Here is a 15154-nt window from a genome sequence, read left to right on the forward strand (position 1 = left end):
AATGCAAACGTCCACTTGTTAAAAACAATAAATGAAATAAAACAGAAAAAGATCAATCATCCCTTCTTAGATAACACCAAAGATTGAGATTTCATGTCGAAAACGTCCAGCTCGGATGGAATTTGATGTTCGCACGATTCTTCCTCTGCGAGAACGCAGCAACGCTTTGAAACGTTCAAGTTTTCACGTTTCCAGTTTGTTTCTGACCCTTCAATAGAGTCTGAAAGGCCCGAGGTCGCCCTGATGTGACCCACCGCCGGCAGAGCCAGCAGCAGACTTGAACCTGAAGGAGCTCCGGACCAACACGGCGGCTGGTGATTCGTCTGTTTTACTCTGAGAAGAAAGCAGCCTCTCGGCTCCTGTTCCGTCCGACAGCAAGCCGATTCATGTCATTCTGAAACAACGTTCTGATAAGGCAGTGTTCAACATTGCACCATGGAAATGTCCTGTGACAAAAAAATAAATAAATCAGTAATATGGTAAAAAATAGGAGTGAAGAAAGTGGGAATAAGGAGGAGTGGAGAATCAGAAACCCCAACATTTCTCTGAAAAGTATCCACCTCACGACTGCTTCCTGAATGTGAAAATGTCTCGTTTTTTGGAGCCCCTCTTGCTGACGGGTGGAGGCGTGGGGGTGTGGTTGGGCGAGGACGACGGGGAGGGCGAGGAGTTCTGAGGAGTGGCGGTGCCTCCATAGGGGCAGCTCTGCGAGTCTGGGTGTTCGCCTGAACACTCCACGGTGGGGATGTAGCGGCTGTCCCACATCCCCGGGCCGCACAGTTTACAAAGGTCATGTAGGCTGCACGGGATCCTGGGAAGGAGGCGGAACTGGTACAGAAGGCTGCGGGCCTACAGGAACACAGTGAACCAAAACAACAGGGAGAGGCTTCAGTAAATACAAACAGAGCACACTGGAGCTTTTAGAAGAAGTCAGCAGCTCTGGCTCTTAGCTAAAAGCTAACCGTCAAGGTCAGAGTCCCGTGGATTTCAGAGCCTGAATGTTTGCTCTGAGATAACGGACGCAACAACAAAAAGGTGCATGCTAACGGAGAGGCGCTGCCTGTGACTGCAGCGGCACAAACACAACATAAATAAAGATGAGAGAGTGGGCGCTACGGCAGAGATGAAGATCATTAATCCTCTGCACGGTCTGACAGCAGCTCAAGGCCTCTGAGGGTGGTTTACAGCAGGACCTTGATCCAAGGTTTGGACTAAATCAATAGAAACACAGCTGGAGTCTAAGAAACTCTGAAAATAAGGGTTTAGCTTGCAGAGCTGCAGATGCTGGAGGCTCAGGATAAAGACAATGCCTCTGCAACAGTACCTTGCGGAGCACCAGCTCCCCGTTCATGTGCATGGAGAGGTTGCTGAAGTGCAGCAGCATCTGGTCGGTGGCGAGCTGCTGCTCCATCACGTCCTCTCCGTACAGAACAATGATGGACACACACAGGAACAGGTGGAAGTAGTCCGTCTGCAAAAACACAAAGTGGGGGAGATTAAAATAACTCAAAATGACTGAATAAACTGCTGCAACTTAATTTATAGAAAACATTTAAAACAAACAATAAACAATAAAATAAACAATAAAACCATTAAACAATTAATTACCAAATTATTCCAATTAAATAAAAAAGCATATATACATCTATCTAAAGTTCATTTTACTGATGTGCATCTACGACTGAAAGTAAAGTGTAAATATTAAGATTTACAACAACTTGGGAACATTTTAATTTGGTGTTGAACACGACTTATTTATGTAAAACTAAAAGTGTTTATACATATTTCATATAAAGCACATAATAACTCATACATTTGCAGAAAATATAAAAACTGCTTGAAGGTAGAATCTTTCTGGGCTGGTTGGTGACTGCAAGTTGCAATAAAAAAGGTACAGTTTCTGTAGCCTCCCTGAATTCTGAGTGTTCGTGACCAGTGAGCCGTGCGGCCACATTATGAGCAGCAAATATTCAAAAATCACACTATTTTGCTCCCAGAACTATGTTTTTGACTGTGCATATTATTGTTTAACCCATCTCCACTCACTTTAATCTACTGGAGAACACTTTTGGGATAGATTTGGACTAGTTTTTTTTTAATTAATAGTCATTTGTAGACCCGGATTTTAGGACTGTAGCTTTGGACATTTTCTGTCTTTAGAAAGTTGTCCTGCAGGTGTTAAAACAAGTGATGTTAACAAAAATCTAACCGAGAAGAGTTTGTGAGGCCAGCAACAACTACGATTAATTTGAGAGAAAAACTTGCAGATTTTTTTTTACCATTTTGAAAACTCAAGAGACAAATCCGTGAGCCCCACTAACGTTTTCAGACATTTTGGGGACTCCCTCGTTAGTTGCAGATACTACCTTCAATGACGTAAAGAAATCTGGGGCATGATTAGGCCTGTTGCAATAAACAATAAATCTATTAATCACACAATAAATAAAAATGATCAACCTCATTTCCATTTATCTGCTTTATTGTTTCTTCGTGTCTCTCTCTTTCTACTGAAGACACTGGATGACAAAAAACTCAACTCCAGTGCTCTTCACTGACCCCTCCCTTTCTCTTACCTTTAAAATCCATTTTTACCATCCAAAATCATGTTTTTGGAAGGTTAAAAGCAGCTACGCTGAGAAGCTAAGCTATGAGCTAAGCTAACAGGCCAAACTTGGGGGGGACGACTTCAGTCTTTTCGAAGCTCCAAAATTCACGGTTGAAACCCGTGCCTTCGTGTAAAAAGTTGTTTTTCTCTGCAAAAAGAAGCTGAGAACGTGTTTACTGATTTTTTTATTAAAAGCTTTGTGTGACAAATGACATGAATTTGACAAGAATGACTAATTATTGTCAAATTTCAAACAATATTATCGTTTATCGCAATAATTTCTGAGACGATTAATCGCCCGGAAAAATTTGTTATCGTGACAGGCCTAGGCATGACAATTATTACAGTTACATGAAACACATGAATACAAAGGACAAAAACAGGATTCAAACATTCCAGACTTAAAGATTTTACAAAAAAAAAAAGCTTAATTGCTTAAATGAAGCTGGCTCCCCAGTGTCGGCCTTGAATTGGCCAACTATCCCAAACTCTTCTGGATGTTATGTGAACAAGAAGCTCTGCTCCCCCCTCTCCTACCCGCTCCCTTCCCGAGGACATCTGTAGACCTGTGCCAGAGCTGAGCTGTCTGATAGACACTGCACCATCTTATCAGGACTATGGAACTACCTGGCAGTGTTTACGGACAAACTCACCGCCGTCGTCGGCCTTCCTCATGCATATATTATGATGTCATCAGTATGTTGCTATTTCTGTGCTGGGGCTTTTATTGTAACTCTCACACTGTGTCCCATCTAGAACACAGTGTGAGATAAGATTTTTTTTATACCTCCTCTTCCCCTGTGTTTTTGTTTTTTAATCTAAATGAAAAGGGCAGCGCCTCCCATGAGGTCGCAGCCTCAGACACTTCCGTCTCCCCATATCTGATTGCTTGTATTTTACTTAGACGGGCTGTACTGTAATGTAATTTCATTGAGCTTTGGTGAAATGACAAAGGTGACTCTGACTAAAGCTCCTCTAATGTCCTCTGTGGAGACACCTGTCCAATACAACATATATTAGGATAGTGCGCTTAGATTTAAAACATTATTATAACTTATTGTTCAACTCAACTCTATAATTCTTCAAGCCCCGTTTAAGCGCCGTGTACGGCTCATTTTCTACTTATAAGCTCTTTTAAAGATTTCTAAGAACGCACCAACATTGTTATTCACAACCATCACCTTCTGACACCCCGTGTGTCAGTTAAACAGTCCATACGAGGAGATCAGAGAGCACCTCTTCTTCAAAGACAAATCTTGATACTAATCAGTCATTTTTGTTTATAGCGTATGTGCTTCATGTAACAGTTGAAACCAAGGCTTCACACAGACACAAACTCTATCTCCTCCATCTGCACCTGCAGCTGAAGATCTGAACATCCAGCAGATGGCAAGAAGACAAGACATCGACGTTTGAGCCTCAGAGAGAAGACATGTTCAACTACTGATGGTAGTTTGAGGAACTAAATGCAGTTAAAAGTTTACTGGACCTTGATTAAAACAAGACTATATATTAATTCAAACTTAAAACAAATAAATCTCTTCAAAACCTAAGAAGTTTATTTATAGCTGCTTAGGATAACAAAAGTCTGCTGTCAGAAAAGAATCGGCACAATCCTGGAACTGTATTAAAACAGGATCCTCCTCTTGCACCACAGCATGCAAAGCTCTTCTTTGGAACTTGTATATGCAACAGGAGCAGTTTGGACTTTGTCCTGACCTGGTAGTGTGCCCAGCAGGCCTCCCACATGCGCAGGGCCTCCGTGTCAGGGAACTCCCTCTTGAAGCACAGCAGAACCCAGCGGTGGCAGAAGAGCAGCTGGAGCCCGTCCTCCCCGAGCCGGGTCAGGTGCTGGTGGAAGCGTGGCAGCATGAGTCGCAGCAGCTCCCGCAGGTACATCTGCAGGAGGAGAAATTATTTTCTTGTGCTCTGCAGCGTGGTGGTTCGAGTCGGACAGATACGCTTTACATTTTGCAGGATGGGTTATAATGTCTGAGCCGTTTGCCCTTCACTCGTTTTATTTTTTTCCATTATTTGTACATGTAAAGAGATGACCAAATATGAAGCTGGAATTTTTACATAAAATAATCAAATATTTAAAAAAAAATTGTTTTTGAGTTGTAGTAATCAAGAAAAAAAAAAAAAGTAATTTCTTCCTTCACTTAGTGACATCATGTAGAGATCTAATCCTGAACGTGTTGCCATCAACTGACCGGTCAGAGCTAAACATCTGCGAGGGAACGTTTCAGACCAGTGTTGCCAGATATATGATAATTGTAGCATTTACACGATTGTTTTAGGGACTGTAAGATATACGCTAAACAGCTTTTAAAAAGCTCACATATATGACAGTTTAGACATTTCATTTCAACAAAAAAACAAAAACAACTGTTTTATTCACGTGGACACCCATTGTCAAAATCTTACTTCTAACCTACAAAGCTCTCAACAACCTAGGTCCATCCTATATTAGAGATCTTATTGTTCTATATTTTCCTAACGGAGCACTTCACTCTCTGACTGCAGGCTTACTTGTGGTACCTAGAGTTTCCAAAAGCAGAACGGGAGGAAGATCTTTCACTTATCAGGGTCCTCTCTTGTGGAACCAACTTCCAGTTTCTGTCCGTGAGGCTGACACATTGTCCAGTTTAAAAACTGGTCTACTTTCATTTTTGATAAATCCTATAGTTAGGGTTGGCTTGTTAAGCTGCCATAGGATTAGACTACTGGAGGACAAATTGACCTCATTTCTTTAAATGATTTGCTAAAATTGAATAGTTTTCATTTGATACTATTTCTATATTAACATGTGATTCTTGACCTGCCATTGTGTATCTGTTCCTACCAAACCCAGCCGGTCGAAGCAGATGGCCGCTTGTCCTGAGCCTGGTTCTGCTAAAGGTTTCTTCCTCATGAGGGAGCTTTTCCTTTCCACTGTCGCCTTCATGCTTGCTCAAGATGAGAGTCTGTGATGGAGTTAAACTCAAAGCAGTCTGCTCCTCAAATAATGTTAAATTATTTTTATATATACGCATGTTTCTGTTCAGTAGCCTGAGATTACTTCTGCTGTGACTTGGAACTATATAAATAAAATGAATTGAAGTGAATTGACCGTACACTTGCCAAGAACCCAAACCCCCTCCTTCCTGTTCACCAGTCACAACAACTCCTCATCCTCCTCAGTTGAAGATGCAGAGTATGTCCTCCTACCAGCTGCCGCTCCATGTCTTCGTCCCGCGGGGAGCTGATGAAGATGGTGTTCTCCATGAGGCCGACGAAGCACCAGAAAGTGTCGCTTTCGTCCTGGATCTCTGTGAGCAGCGGGGCGACCAGGTCGGACATGCCCTGGCAGTAACCCATGTCGGGATTAAACACTGCGTAGTTGAGCAGAATTCGCCTGAGGGCAGAACAAACACAGACGTCTTAGTGCTGCTGGAACATCTTGACAACACTTCTGCTTTAAGTGGGCTAAGCAGAATCCTAAACGTTTCACTGTGAACATCTTTAATAAAAATCTCTTAGAAAACCCTGAGAAAGTGCCACCCAAACTCTGTATGTGCCAACTTGTGTCTCGGCGATTGTGTTAATACCCCCCAAAAATGCAACAATCTCTCTTTTAGCAGTTGCTATGACAACTTTGCTGGTAACCAGGGAGCTAATTAACAATTTCTTTCTTTTTGAGACGTGCACTACTTTGAAGGAACTTCCCTGGCAGCCTTCATGCATTAATAAGTACCGTATAAACACAAGCAAAACCCAGAGGACAGTATATTGTTGTGCTGCTGCATTAGGGTTAAAATTTGATGATTTTTACGAGCGTGCAACACAAAGATGCCAGCTCAAACAGCACAATTAAAACTGTATGAGGCAGATTAAAGTGTGTGTGATTCATCAGGAACAGATGTGAGAGATGTACGGGAAGTCAGAGATCTGAACGTGCACATGTGCAGCTCTAATATTGTCCCACTTATAAGCTGGAACTCCAAGACAAATACCAGGAGCTCCGACGAGTCGCTGAAGTAATGCGCTATTTAAATCCTCCTGCCCCTCGTTTAGAAAGCCATTAACTCTGAGTATGCATCAAAAAGTCGTCAGAAGGCTTAGGCAGAGTCAATAAAGCATGAAACCCATTTGAGGCTCCCCCAGAATCTAAAATTAATACTGCAGGTACGGTGTGTCGAGCAGGAAGGAGGAGGTTAAAGAGCGACCAAAAAAAAAAGAAAAGACAATGCATCTGAAATCTGACCTCATGATCTCCACATTTGGGTTATTCTCTCCTCTAAAGAACTGGTTGCTGCGGTCCGTTCTGACCACGTCTTTGTCCACCGTGAACTGGACCTTCCTCCAGAACTCGCTGTGCTCCTCGGGGCTCATGGACAATCTGACACAAAAACCAAACAGAACCCGAGCTGATCAAAACTGTGGAGCAACAGGAGGCGAGTTTACGGTTGTTTTTCTGCACAGTAATGATCCCAAACACATAAAGTAATGGAAAGGCTCCTCTGGTGTAAAGCTGCAAATGTGGGGGGTGGGCAAGTGGACCAAAGTGCTCCTCTGGGACTAAAACCACAACCGTAAAGCCCCCCCATTTGTCCCTCTACATGTTTTTGAGTACATTAACAATGTTCTCTGTGCGCGGTGCTGATGTACTCAAGTCCTAACAAGCAGAGGGGATTTAATTAACATTGTTTGTTTTCTACGAGGCCCCAGAAGGAATAACGCACGCACACCTGATGCAACGCCACGAAACTGTTTAGTTTCAGCGCCGGGTGTTTGTATCGCTGGACCCTCCCCAGCCACCGTCGAGCGGTTCTCCTCCTCTGGAGGACGCTGCTCAGGAGTTTGGAACGTGTTTTTATCACTTTATGTTTGAATGGTTCTGGGGGGTTAGCAACCGTCACAGCTGAAAAGCACAGCTCGACTGCCCGTCTCCGATCGGGGCTGAAGATTTAATAATATAAACAGCACATAGAAAACAGATACATTTATTATATTTTATGAAAATATCTGAATGTTTCAGAGCCAGGTCGTTCACAGTGACAAAACCCAGCTTTTAAACATTTGTCTGAATGTTCATGAAGCATTCACGCTCTTGTGATTCATTTTTCCTCCGTATATTTTTCAGCATCTTTCTTGTTCCACAATTTTTGTGCCATTTCAGCAAATCATATCAAAACGTTCAGCTCATTCAGGACAATCCTGCTATGACTTTTGGTATTGGTGCAACTTTAGCTTTTTGAAATATTTAGCCTTCTCTGACATTTTTTTCCCTCCTAGAAACTGAATTGAGCTCATTTTACAACCTTCACATCTTTAGATCTGTTTACAACCTTTTACTGCTTCTTTCACATTTTGTTCTGCTTCAGCTTCTTTCAGCTTCCTTGTGCAAACTTAAACTGTTTTCAGCTACTTTCAGCTAATTTAAGCTGTTTTTTCAGCTGTTTTGTGTTCCTTTCAGATTCTTTCTGCCAACTACAACTTTTTTGTGCTTCTTCTAACTTCTTTCTGCCCATTTCAACTTATGCTCCTTTCAGCTTATTTCTGTAAGTTTCAGCTTTTTCAGCTGCTGTTTAGCTGTTTTTATGCTAATTTTAGCTTTTTCAGCTAATTGCACTTTAGTTGTATTCATTTAAACTTTTTTCAGCCTAATTCTGCAAAAATGTGCTCTCTCCACTTCATTTTGGTAATTATAGCTTCTTTCTGCTTTTTAGCTAATTTTCAGATGTTTTATGCTAATTTCAGCTTTTTTCAGGTAATTTCCACCTTTTGGTGCTCATTTTTGCTTCTTTAAGCCTAATTGGGTAAACGTGTTTTTTCTGCTTTCTGATTATAATTTAAGCTTGTTTTATATATTCAGCTAGCTTTTTAGCATATTACTAGCTAATTTTAGCTGTTTTCAGATAAATTCAAGTTTTTCATGGTAATTTTTGCTACTTTCAGCCTAATTAAATTACTTCTGCTGATTTCAACTCATTATGCCCCTTTCAGCTTTTTTCTGCTAGTTTCAGTTATTTCAGCTAATATTTAGCTTTTTTATGCTAATATGAGCTTTTCCAGCTAATTCCACATTTTTTTTGCCCTCATTTCAACTTTCATGTTATTTCTGCTTTCTCCTGCTGATTTACGCTTGTTCTACATTTTCAGCTACGTTTCAGCATGTTTTTATAGCTATTTTCAGCTACGTTTCAGCATGTTTTTATAGCTATTTTCAGCTACGTTTCAGCATGTTTTTATAGCTATTTTCAGCTGTTTTCCAGCAAGTTATTCAGCATTAAGCATTCACACTGTATTTTCGCAGGAAATTCAATTTCTCTAGTTTAATCTGAGTTTAAAGGATCTAGATTAATTTGAGGTCTTCTGGACATACGGATGAACGTGCACATAAAGAATAGCAGGAACTGGATTCACTTTTTAACAAACTGAATATATTTCAGCAGAACTGGCAATTTATTCAAAGGCCAAGTTCAGTTCCAGAACAGCTTGTTGAATGAAAAATAAAGAATGACAACATGTTCCTCACATCATCTGTTGGTTATTTTTGCAGGTGTGGAAAGTTGAATGTATGAGACAAAAATCATTTGCTGTCCACAAAGAAAATGAGCTCAACTCCAGCTATAATTATAAAAAAGTTGGACGTTTAGGGAATATTTAACTTAGGACAAATTAATTAAAGACAAACTTGGCAACAATGATTCGTTTCAACCTTCCAAAACCTGTGAAGGATGTGCCGTTCTGAGGCTGTTTCTGCTTCAAAACTGCAGTTTTGTATTCAACTCAACAAGTGTTTGAGAACAATTTCATTTTCAGCTTGATTACAGCAAATTCACAAAGAGCAAATGCTCATAAAGCTGTTGGCAAAATACAAGTTTATACTTCTTATTTGTATAACTATGTCAAAATAAGAATATCAATCAGTGAACAATCTGCCAGCATATGTAATGAAAACTATTTTAAATATGCGTCTTTCAAAAGAAAGAACAGGCAAATATTCAGCTGTAGCTTAAAGTTAAAGTGTTGGCAGACCATTAAAACAAAAACTAATTAAAGTGAAATCTGAACTTTGAAGAACTGAGGCTGCAGCTTAGCTCTGAACATTTGTCAAGATGTATTTATAAGAAAAGGAACTGATGGGCAGAGCAGAAACTTCCTTTTCAACAAGTAAAACTAACCTAAAATAGACTTCTTTAGCATTTCAGCAAAAATACACAGACTTTGTCTTCCAGCCGACTACAAGACAGATTTTATCTTAATGAATCTTGTAAATTCACACAACTAAAACAGTTCTTATGCATTTGTTGTCTAGCTTTTTACAATAAACTTGAAAGCTTTATTAAGGAATATAAAATGTAACTAAGTCATTATATTTATGTCTTTCACTGCCTCTTTATTCATTATAATTATACTGAACACAACAATTTAGCTCCACCTTATATTACAGCTCTTACTGTTCCATATTTTCCTAACAGAGTAATTCGCTCTCTGACTGCAGGTTTACTTGTTGTTCCTAGAGTTTCCAGAAGCAGAATGGGAGGAAGATCTTTCAGTTAACAGGCTCCTCTCTTGTGGAACCAACTTCCAGTTTCTGTCCGTGAGGCTGACACATTGTCCAGTTTTACAACTGGTCTATTTTCCTTTTTGATAAATCCTATAGTTAGGGTCGGCTTGGGTTTCCTGAACTATCCCTTAGTTATGCTGCTTTAGGCTTAGACTGCTGGAGGACAAACTGACCACATCTTTTCACTAAACTACTTTCTTTACTTACTCTGCTCAACCTGTTTTGTATTTGTAATTATCTTTTTCTATCCTTGACATGTGTTTTTGTCTTTCTTCCAATAAGGGGTACATGTGCACCTATATCTGGACCTAACATTCTGTGTTCGTCTGTCTCTCCTTCCTGTCCCTCTCAACCCAGCCGGTCAAAGCAGATGGCTGCTTGTCCTGAGCCTGGTTCTGCTGGAGGTTTCTTCCTTTTAAAACTGAGTTTTTCCTTTCCACTGTTGCCACTGTGCTTGCTCAGGATGGGAGAGTGGGATATTCAACGTGTCTGCTGGCTTCCTATAGAGAACTTTACTAATTGGCTTTTCTATGAACGTGAATGTTTCTGTTCAGTGTCTGGAGACAACTTTGTTGTGATATGGCGCTATATAAATAAACTGAATTAAACACAGCAAGTAGTTTCTGTGCAATCAGAAACCATTTTTAATAACAACAGCCCCTCCGGTTTAGTTATCCCTGCTAAGTGAAGGACACGGGGGTGTTAGTGGACGTGGAACCGAGCCACAGGGTTCCATCCTTGCTCCTAATGATCAACTGGTGGCCCTGAAGGCTGCTCCAGCTGAAGCGTCAGAACAAGGACTAATTACCTGCGTTTGTTAAGACCTTCTGCTGTACTCAGTAGTCCATCCAGATGAAACCTGTCCAATTATCACCTTCATTACAGTCAGAGCGACAGAACGTGTGGAGCTATGTGCAGCATTAACCTTTCCGTGGCAGGATGGAGATATTAAAAACTCCTGGGTCTGTTCGGATGTGTGTTTGTCCGTGCATACCAAAGCTGTGCTTTCCACCCCCCCCATCCTGCTGATGAGTCTGATCTGATAAGCGCTGACATGTTTTTTTCTCCAGAGACCTTTTATATCACACCCGGCACCTCCCCTTAACACTTCTCTGATTGTGTGTATTGATTGCTCAGCGCCTGCGATGAGAAGCCACAACAGACTCACATATGGTTTAATGTTTGACTGAGTGAGCGTTTGACAGCTGCTGCTGCGGCCGCGTGACGGATTATCTGCCGTCTGACTGAGCCGAGCAGCACCGCTGCGTCTCAGACTGTTTAATCAAAGTGATTTTTACTCACTCATACTACTCTTTAGCGGCACAGATGTTCTCAACAACAGCCGAGTCATATTCTGATCACATTGGGGTGTTTTAGAAGCCCACCTCCTCTGCTGGATGTCGTGATAGTGAGCGCGCTTCTGCAGCCTCCAGGCCTCCCTCTCCTCAGAGGTGGAGTCGTAGCTGTAGTAGTGCAGCAGGAAGGGCCACACCTCGCCACGGATGGATGGGTCGATACCGCCGAAAAAGATGGCCTGGTGAGGAACGGGCGGGGGGGACAAATACTTTGAGCACAAAGGGAGCGTTCAGAGGGCAAACAAGGGCCACAGCTGATAACTGCGAGAAGAGAAGTGTTTGCAAACACGACGTGCAGACAGCGGTGAAGGTGACGCAGCTCCTCTGAATGACAGAGGGCGCTTTATTTCCAGCTTGGCTCGACGCTGCACAGGAAAACAAAAGAGTGTTTATTCAGCGAGTCAAGCTTTGCAGTTTCACACGTTTCTCTCAAGTCATCTAAAGCCAGGTCCAGAGCGTCTAACGTTCAGTTTCAATCAGCACGTCTCTCTGTAAATATTGAAATGGTTACTCCAGGCCAGCGCAGCGCTCTGAGTCACCTCAGCTGTCTGGAATTGACTCAGTTTAGTGTTTACCGTCCTTCTGTAATGAGTCAGCGTCAGTTTGGCTGTGAGCAAGATGTTTTCTTGGTAAAGGCCAAGTTGCAGAAACAGAAGCACGGTTTTTGCAGGACTTGTCGAATGAACACTTTTTGTTTTCTTGTGCAGCGTTGAGCGACTCTTGTCGTGAAAATAGTGCATCCTCTAGCGTGATGACTAAAGGTGCGATTTGACTCATGCACTCTCGTACCCGTCCCTCCAAGAGTGTAGACTCATCCACATGTGCACAGCCTCACCTTGCGCAGCTTGTACTCCTCCTCCACCTGTCCGCTGTGGTTGAGGTGACGCAGCCAGGTGGTGACGTCCAGCCGTCGGTACAGCCTCTCCTCCGGGTGGGTCTCGGCTGATGGCAAGGTCGGCCTCTGGATGGAAAACTGCATGCAAGACTTTTCATCTGACACCTGACAGGAAATTACAAACGGGAAGAAAAAAATAAAATTGTTGGAACAAATCTTTTAATGAAACTGAAAAAAAAAAAAGAAAGACAAAGCCCCGCCCACCTACCTGATCTTTAATTTGAGTTTCCCTGCAGCACTTCCACTGTTGGAAGACCTCGGCCAGCTTGTCCAGGCCGGCGTGATGAAAGTGGAGGATCTTATATTGGCTCTCTCTGCTGGCGATCACAAGCTGGCCACTAGTGCATGCCTCATCACTGCAACAAAACAATGAATGATGACCAAAACATCACTCCTGACAAACACAACAACGTGCCACAAAAGCAGGGCAAAGGCAGCCCTCATGACCTCCTCGTGACCTTTAACTCCACTTTTCGCTGACCTGAAGAAGAGTCTCAACGACCTCATGTGACCCAGGTCCACCCGGAAAACGCCGCACAACTGCTCCAGAGCAAGTAGCTTCTGTTGCTCCTCCCACCGCGTGGCTTGTGATTGGCTGCTGCTCTCAGAGTGGGCGTGGCTGTCCAGACTGGATGCTGAGCTAACAGAGTGGTTCATGGACTCCTCGCATAACTCCCTGCTAAAAAAAATGTCAAGAATTTATTTGAATTTTAGATTTTAGTTTTTGTTAAAGGGACAGTTCAACATATTCTATAAGGTGAAAGCAGTTCAACGTCAAGAACTTTGTAAAAATTCATTCTTCACAGTCTTTAAAGTGGAGAATTAAATATAAAAATAAGCAGCAGATAATCGTTCAAATAAATCCTCATCTCAGGAATGAGCTGGTGTTTGTGTGTCTGTAAGATCCCGCCAGGGGGATGAGGATATGAGGAATGCACGAAGGCTACTGAACACACAAACACACACACACACACACACACACACACACACACACATGCACACACAAATCTGTACACACACAAATCACACTGTCTGCCATCCAATTTCCCTTGTCATTCCCCCATGGCAAGCATACTGTTCCCGGCACACTGAAACCTGAGCTGAGGGTTCTTCTGCTGCAGAACTAGAACACAAACACACACACACACACACACACACACACACTATACATAAAAATACAGAGAAGCATGCAGAAAAACACAGAAAACAAACAGACATGCAAACAAAATTGTGCAAGCTCAACAAAAACACTGTGGTTTCTTCATTCTAAGAATCTCACTTGCAGGCATGCTCCACATGTTTGTCTCACATGCACACGCACGTGCACAGAGATTGGACCATAGCTAATGACCATATTGCACTCTCAAACACGTCTCGAGACATGCTAACGTGGAGGAAGAGAAATGGGTTAAACTCCCTTGACATCTGAGAAGTAGAAAAGTAAATGACCCTTTGCTTCTTTACGGTGAAACACACTTGTGAGCAATTTAAAACTGTAAACTATGTGGGGATTTAATAATAAATAAACAAATAAATCCGTAATCTTGAATCAGCAACATAAAAAAACAAATTTAATTCATAAAAACACGAATTTGTCACATTTTTAGCGTTCATTTTTGCTCCTTTCAGTTTTCTGTGTTTAAAGTTGCAACAATCACAGAAGATTTTTACTGCGATGAAAGGCGGGCCTGGTTTGATATTTTCCACTCTGAATCAGTCACGTCTGGCTAATCATTTCCCCGTTAGCAGATGGGAAAATAACAAGGCTGATCAATCCGGGCTGCACAGCTTCCTTATGTTATCTGGTGATTTACTGCGCTCTGTCTCATGTATCACGCCACAAACCAGATTGCTGAGAATGGGTTGGGGAAAGGAAGAGAGGCGAGGAGAGTTCTTCTGGTAAGACGGTTAAGCGGTATGAAATATGGAGGGAGTCTTGTCTTCATAGCCCCAGTGACTGTCAAGTTAGGAGTGTTTACAAAGGCCTCAAGCCCACTTACTTCCCCCTTTCCTTGCTTGAAGCACTTAAAAGGGCAGAAAAGCACTTGGTTTTTGACATTACAGCAGGGATCACTTACAGAGTAACATTCCAACATGAGATCGATACAGTTATGAACATCTGTCAGTATTAACAAGCTGATTTGATTCATTTACCATCCCACACGACATCAACTGTAAAACCGTAAACAAGCTGTTTTGATGGAGTCGAGCTGCTGTAACCGGCACGTCCCACCAGGCCAGGATGAGATCAACCTGCCCTGAGGCCCTTCATAACACGTCCCTCTAAATACACGAGGCTTTACCCCAGAGGAACGAGCTGCCAGGTCACCCTGAGAACCGGGACAGAATGCCACAGGCCTCCTGGGACTTCCAGGTCCTTCAGCTAATCCCTAAAAGCAGTCGAGGCAGAGCTGAAAACAAAAAGGAGGGTGATGTGGGCACTGCAGGCGAATGCTGGAAAGTGGTCAGAAAAATGTCGAGTTGGGAAAATTTGACTAATGATATTTTTTAACAATAGAAGATAAGAAAATTACAGAGAAGTTAAACTACATTTATAAATTTAACACCGTTTTTCTCACAGGCTCATGTTCATGCTGCTGTTGTTTGGCGCATTGTTTTGTACTATTGGTGCTTAGTGTATTATTAGTTTTGTGTATTCTTAGTTTAGTGTATTATTAGTTTTGTGTATTCTTAGTATAGTGTATTCTTAGTTTAGTGTATTATTAATTTAGTGTATTGTTAGT

At 42.0% G+C, this 15154-nt stretch overlaps 1 protein-coding gene across 2 annotated transcripts in view; it reads right to left on the reverse strand.

Annotated features, from left to right (window-relative positions):
* Window positions 1–561: 561 nt before the first annotated feature.
* The window catches only part of tbc1d16 (TBC1 domain family, member 16), a 25178-nt gene continuing 10585 nt past the window's right edge, over window positions 562–15154 (reverse strand). Inside the window, exons 4-12 of one of the 2 annotated variants that reach the window (XM_037688359.1) lie at window positions 12892–13086; window positions 12619–12766; window positions 12351–12515; window positions 11546–11694; window positions 6852–6986; window positions 5816–6002; window positions 4325–4504; window positions 1325–1471; window positions 562–849 (exon numbers count right to left, since the gene is read on the reverse strand). In XM_037688359.1, coding sequence (XP_037544287.1) covers window positions 562–849; window positions 1325–1471; window positions 4325–4504; window positions 5816–6002; window positions 6852–6986; window positions 11546–11694; window positions 12351–12515; window positions 12619–12766; window positions 12892–13086 — 1594 coding nt within the window. Of the gene's footprint in view, window positions 850–1324; window positions 1472–4324; window positions 4505–5815; window positions 6003–6851; window positions 6987–11545; window positions 11695–12350; window positions 12516–12618; window positions 12767–12891; window positions 13090–15154 lie in introns of both variants that reach the window. The other variant, XM_037688358.1, reaches the window with a different exon arrangement.

This window comes from Nematolebias whitei, chromosome 15, assembly GCF_014905685.2.
Source record: "Nematolebias whitei isolate Nwh7 chromosome 15, NemWhi1, whole genome shotgun sequence".
Lineage (NCBI taxonomy): Eukaryota > Metazoa > Chordata > Actinopteri > Cyprinodontiformes > Rivulidae > Nematolebias > Nematolebias whitei.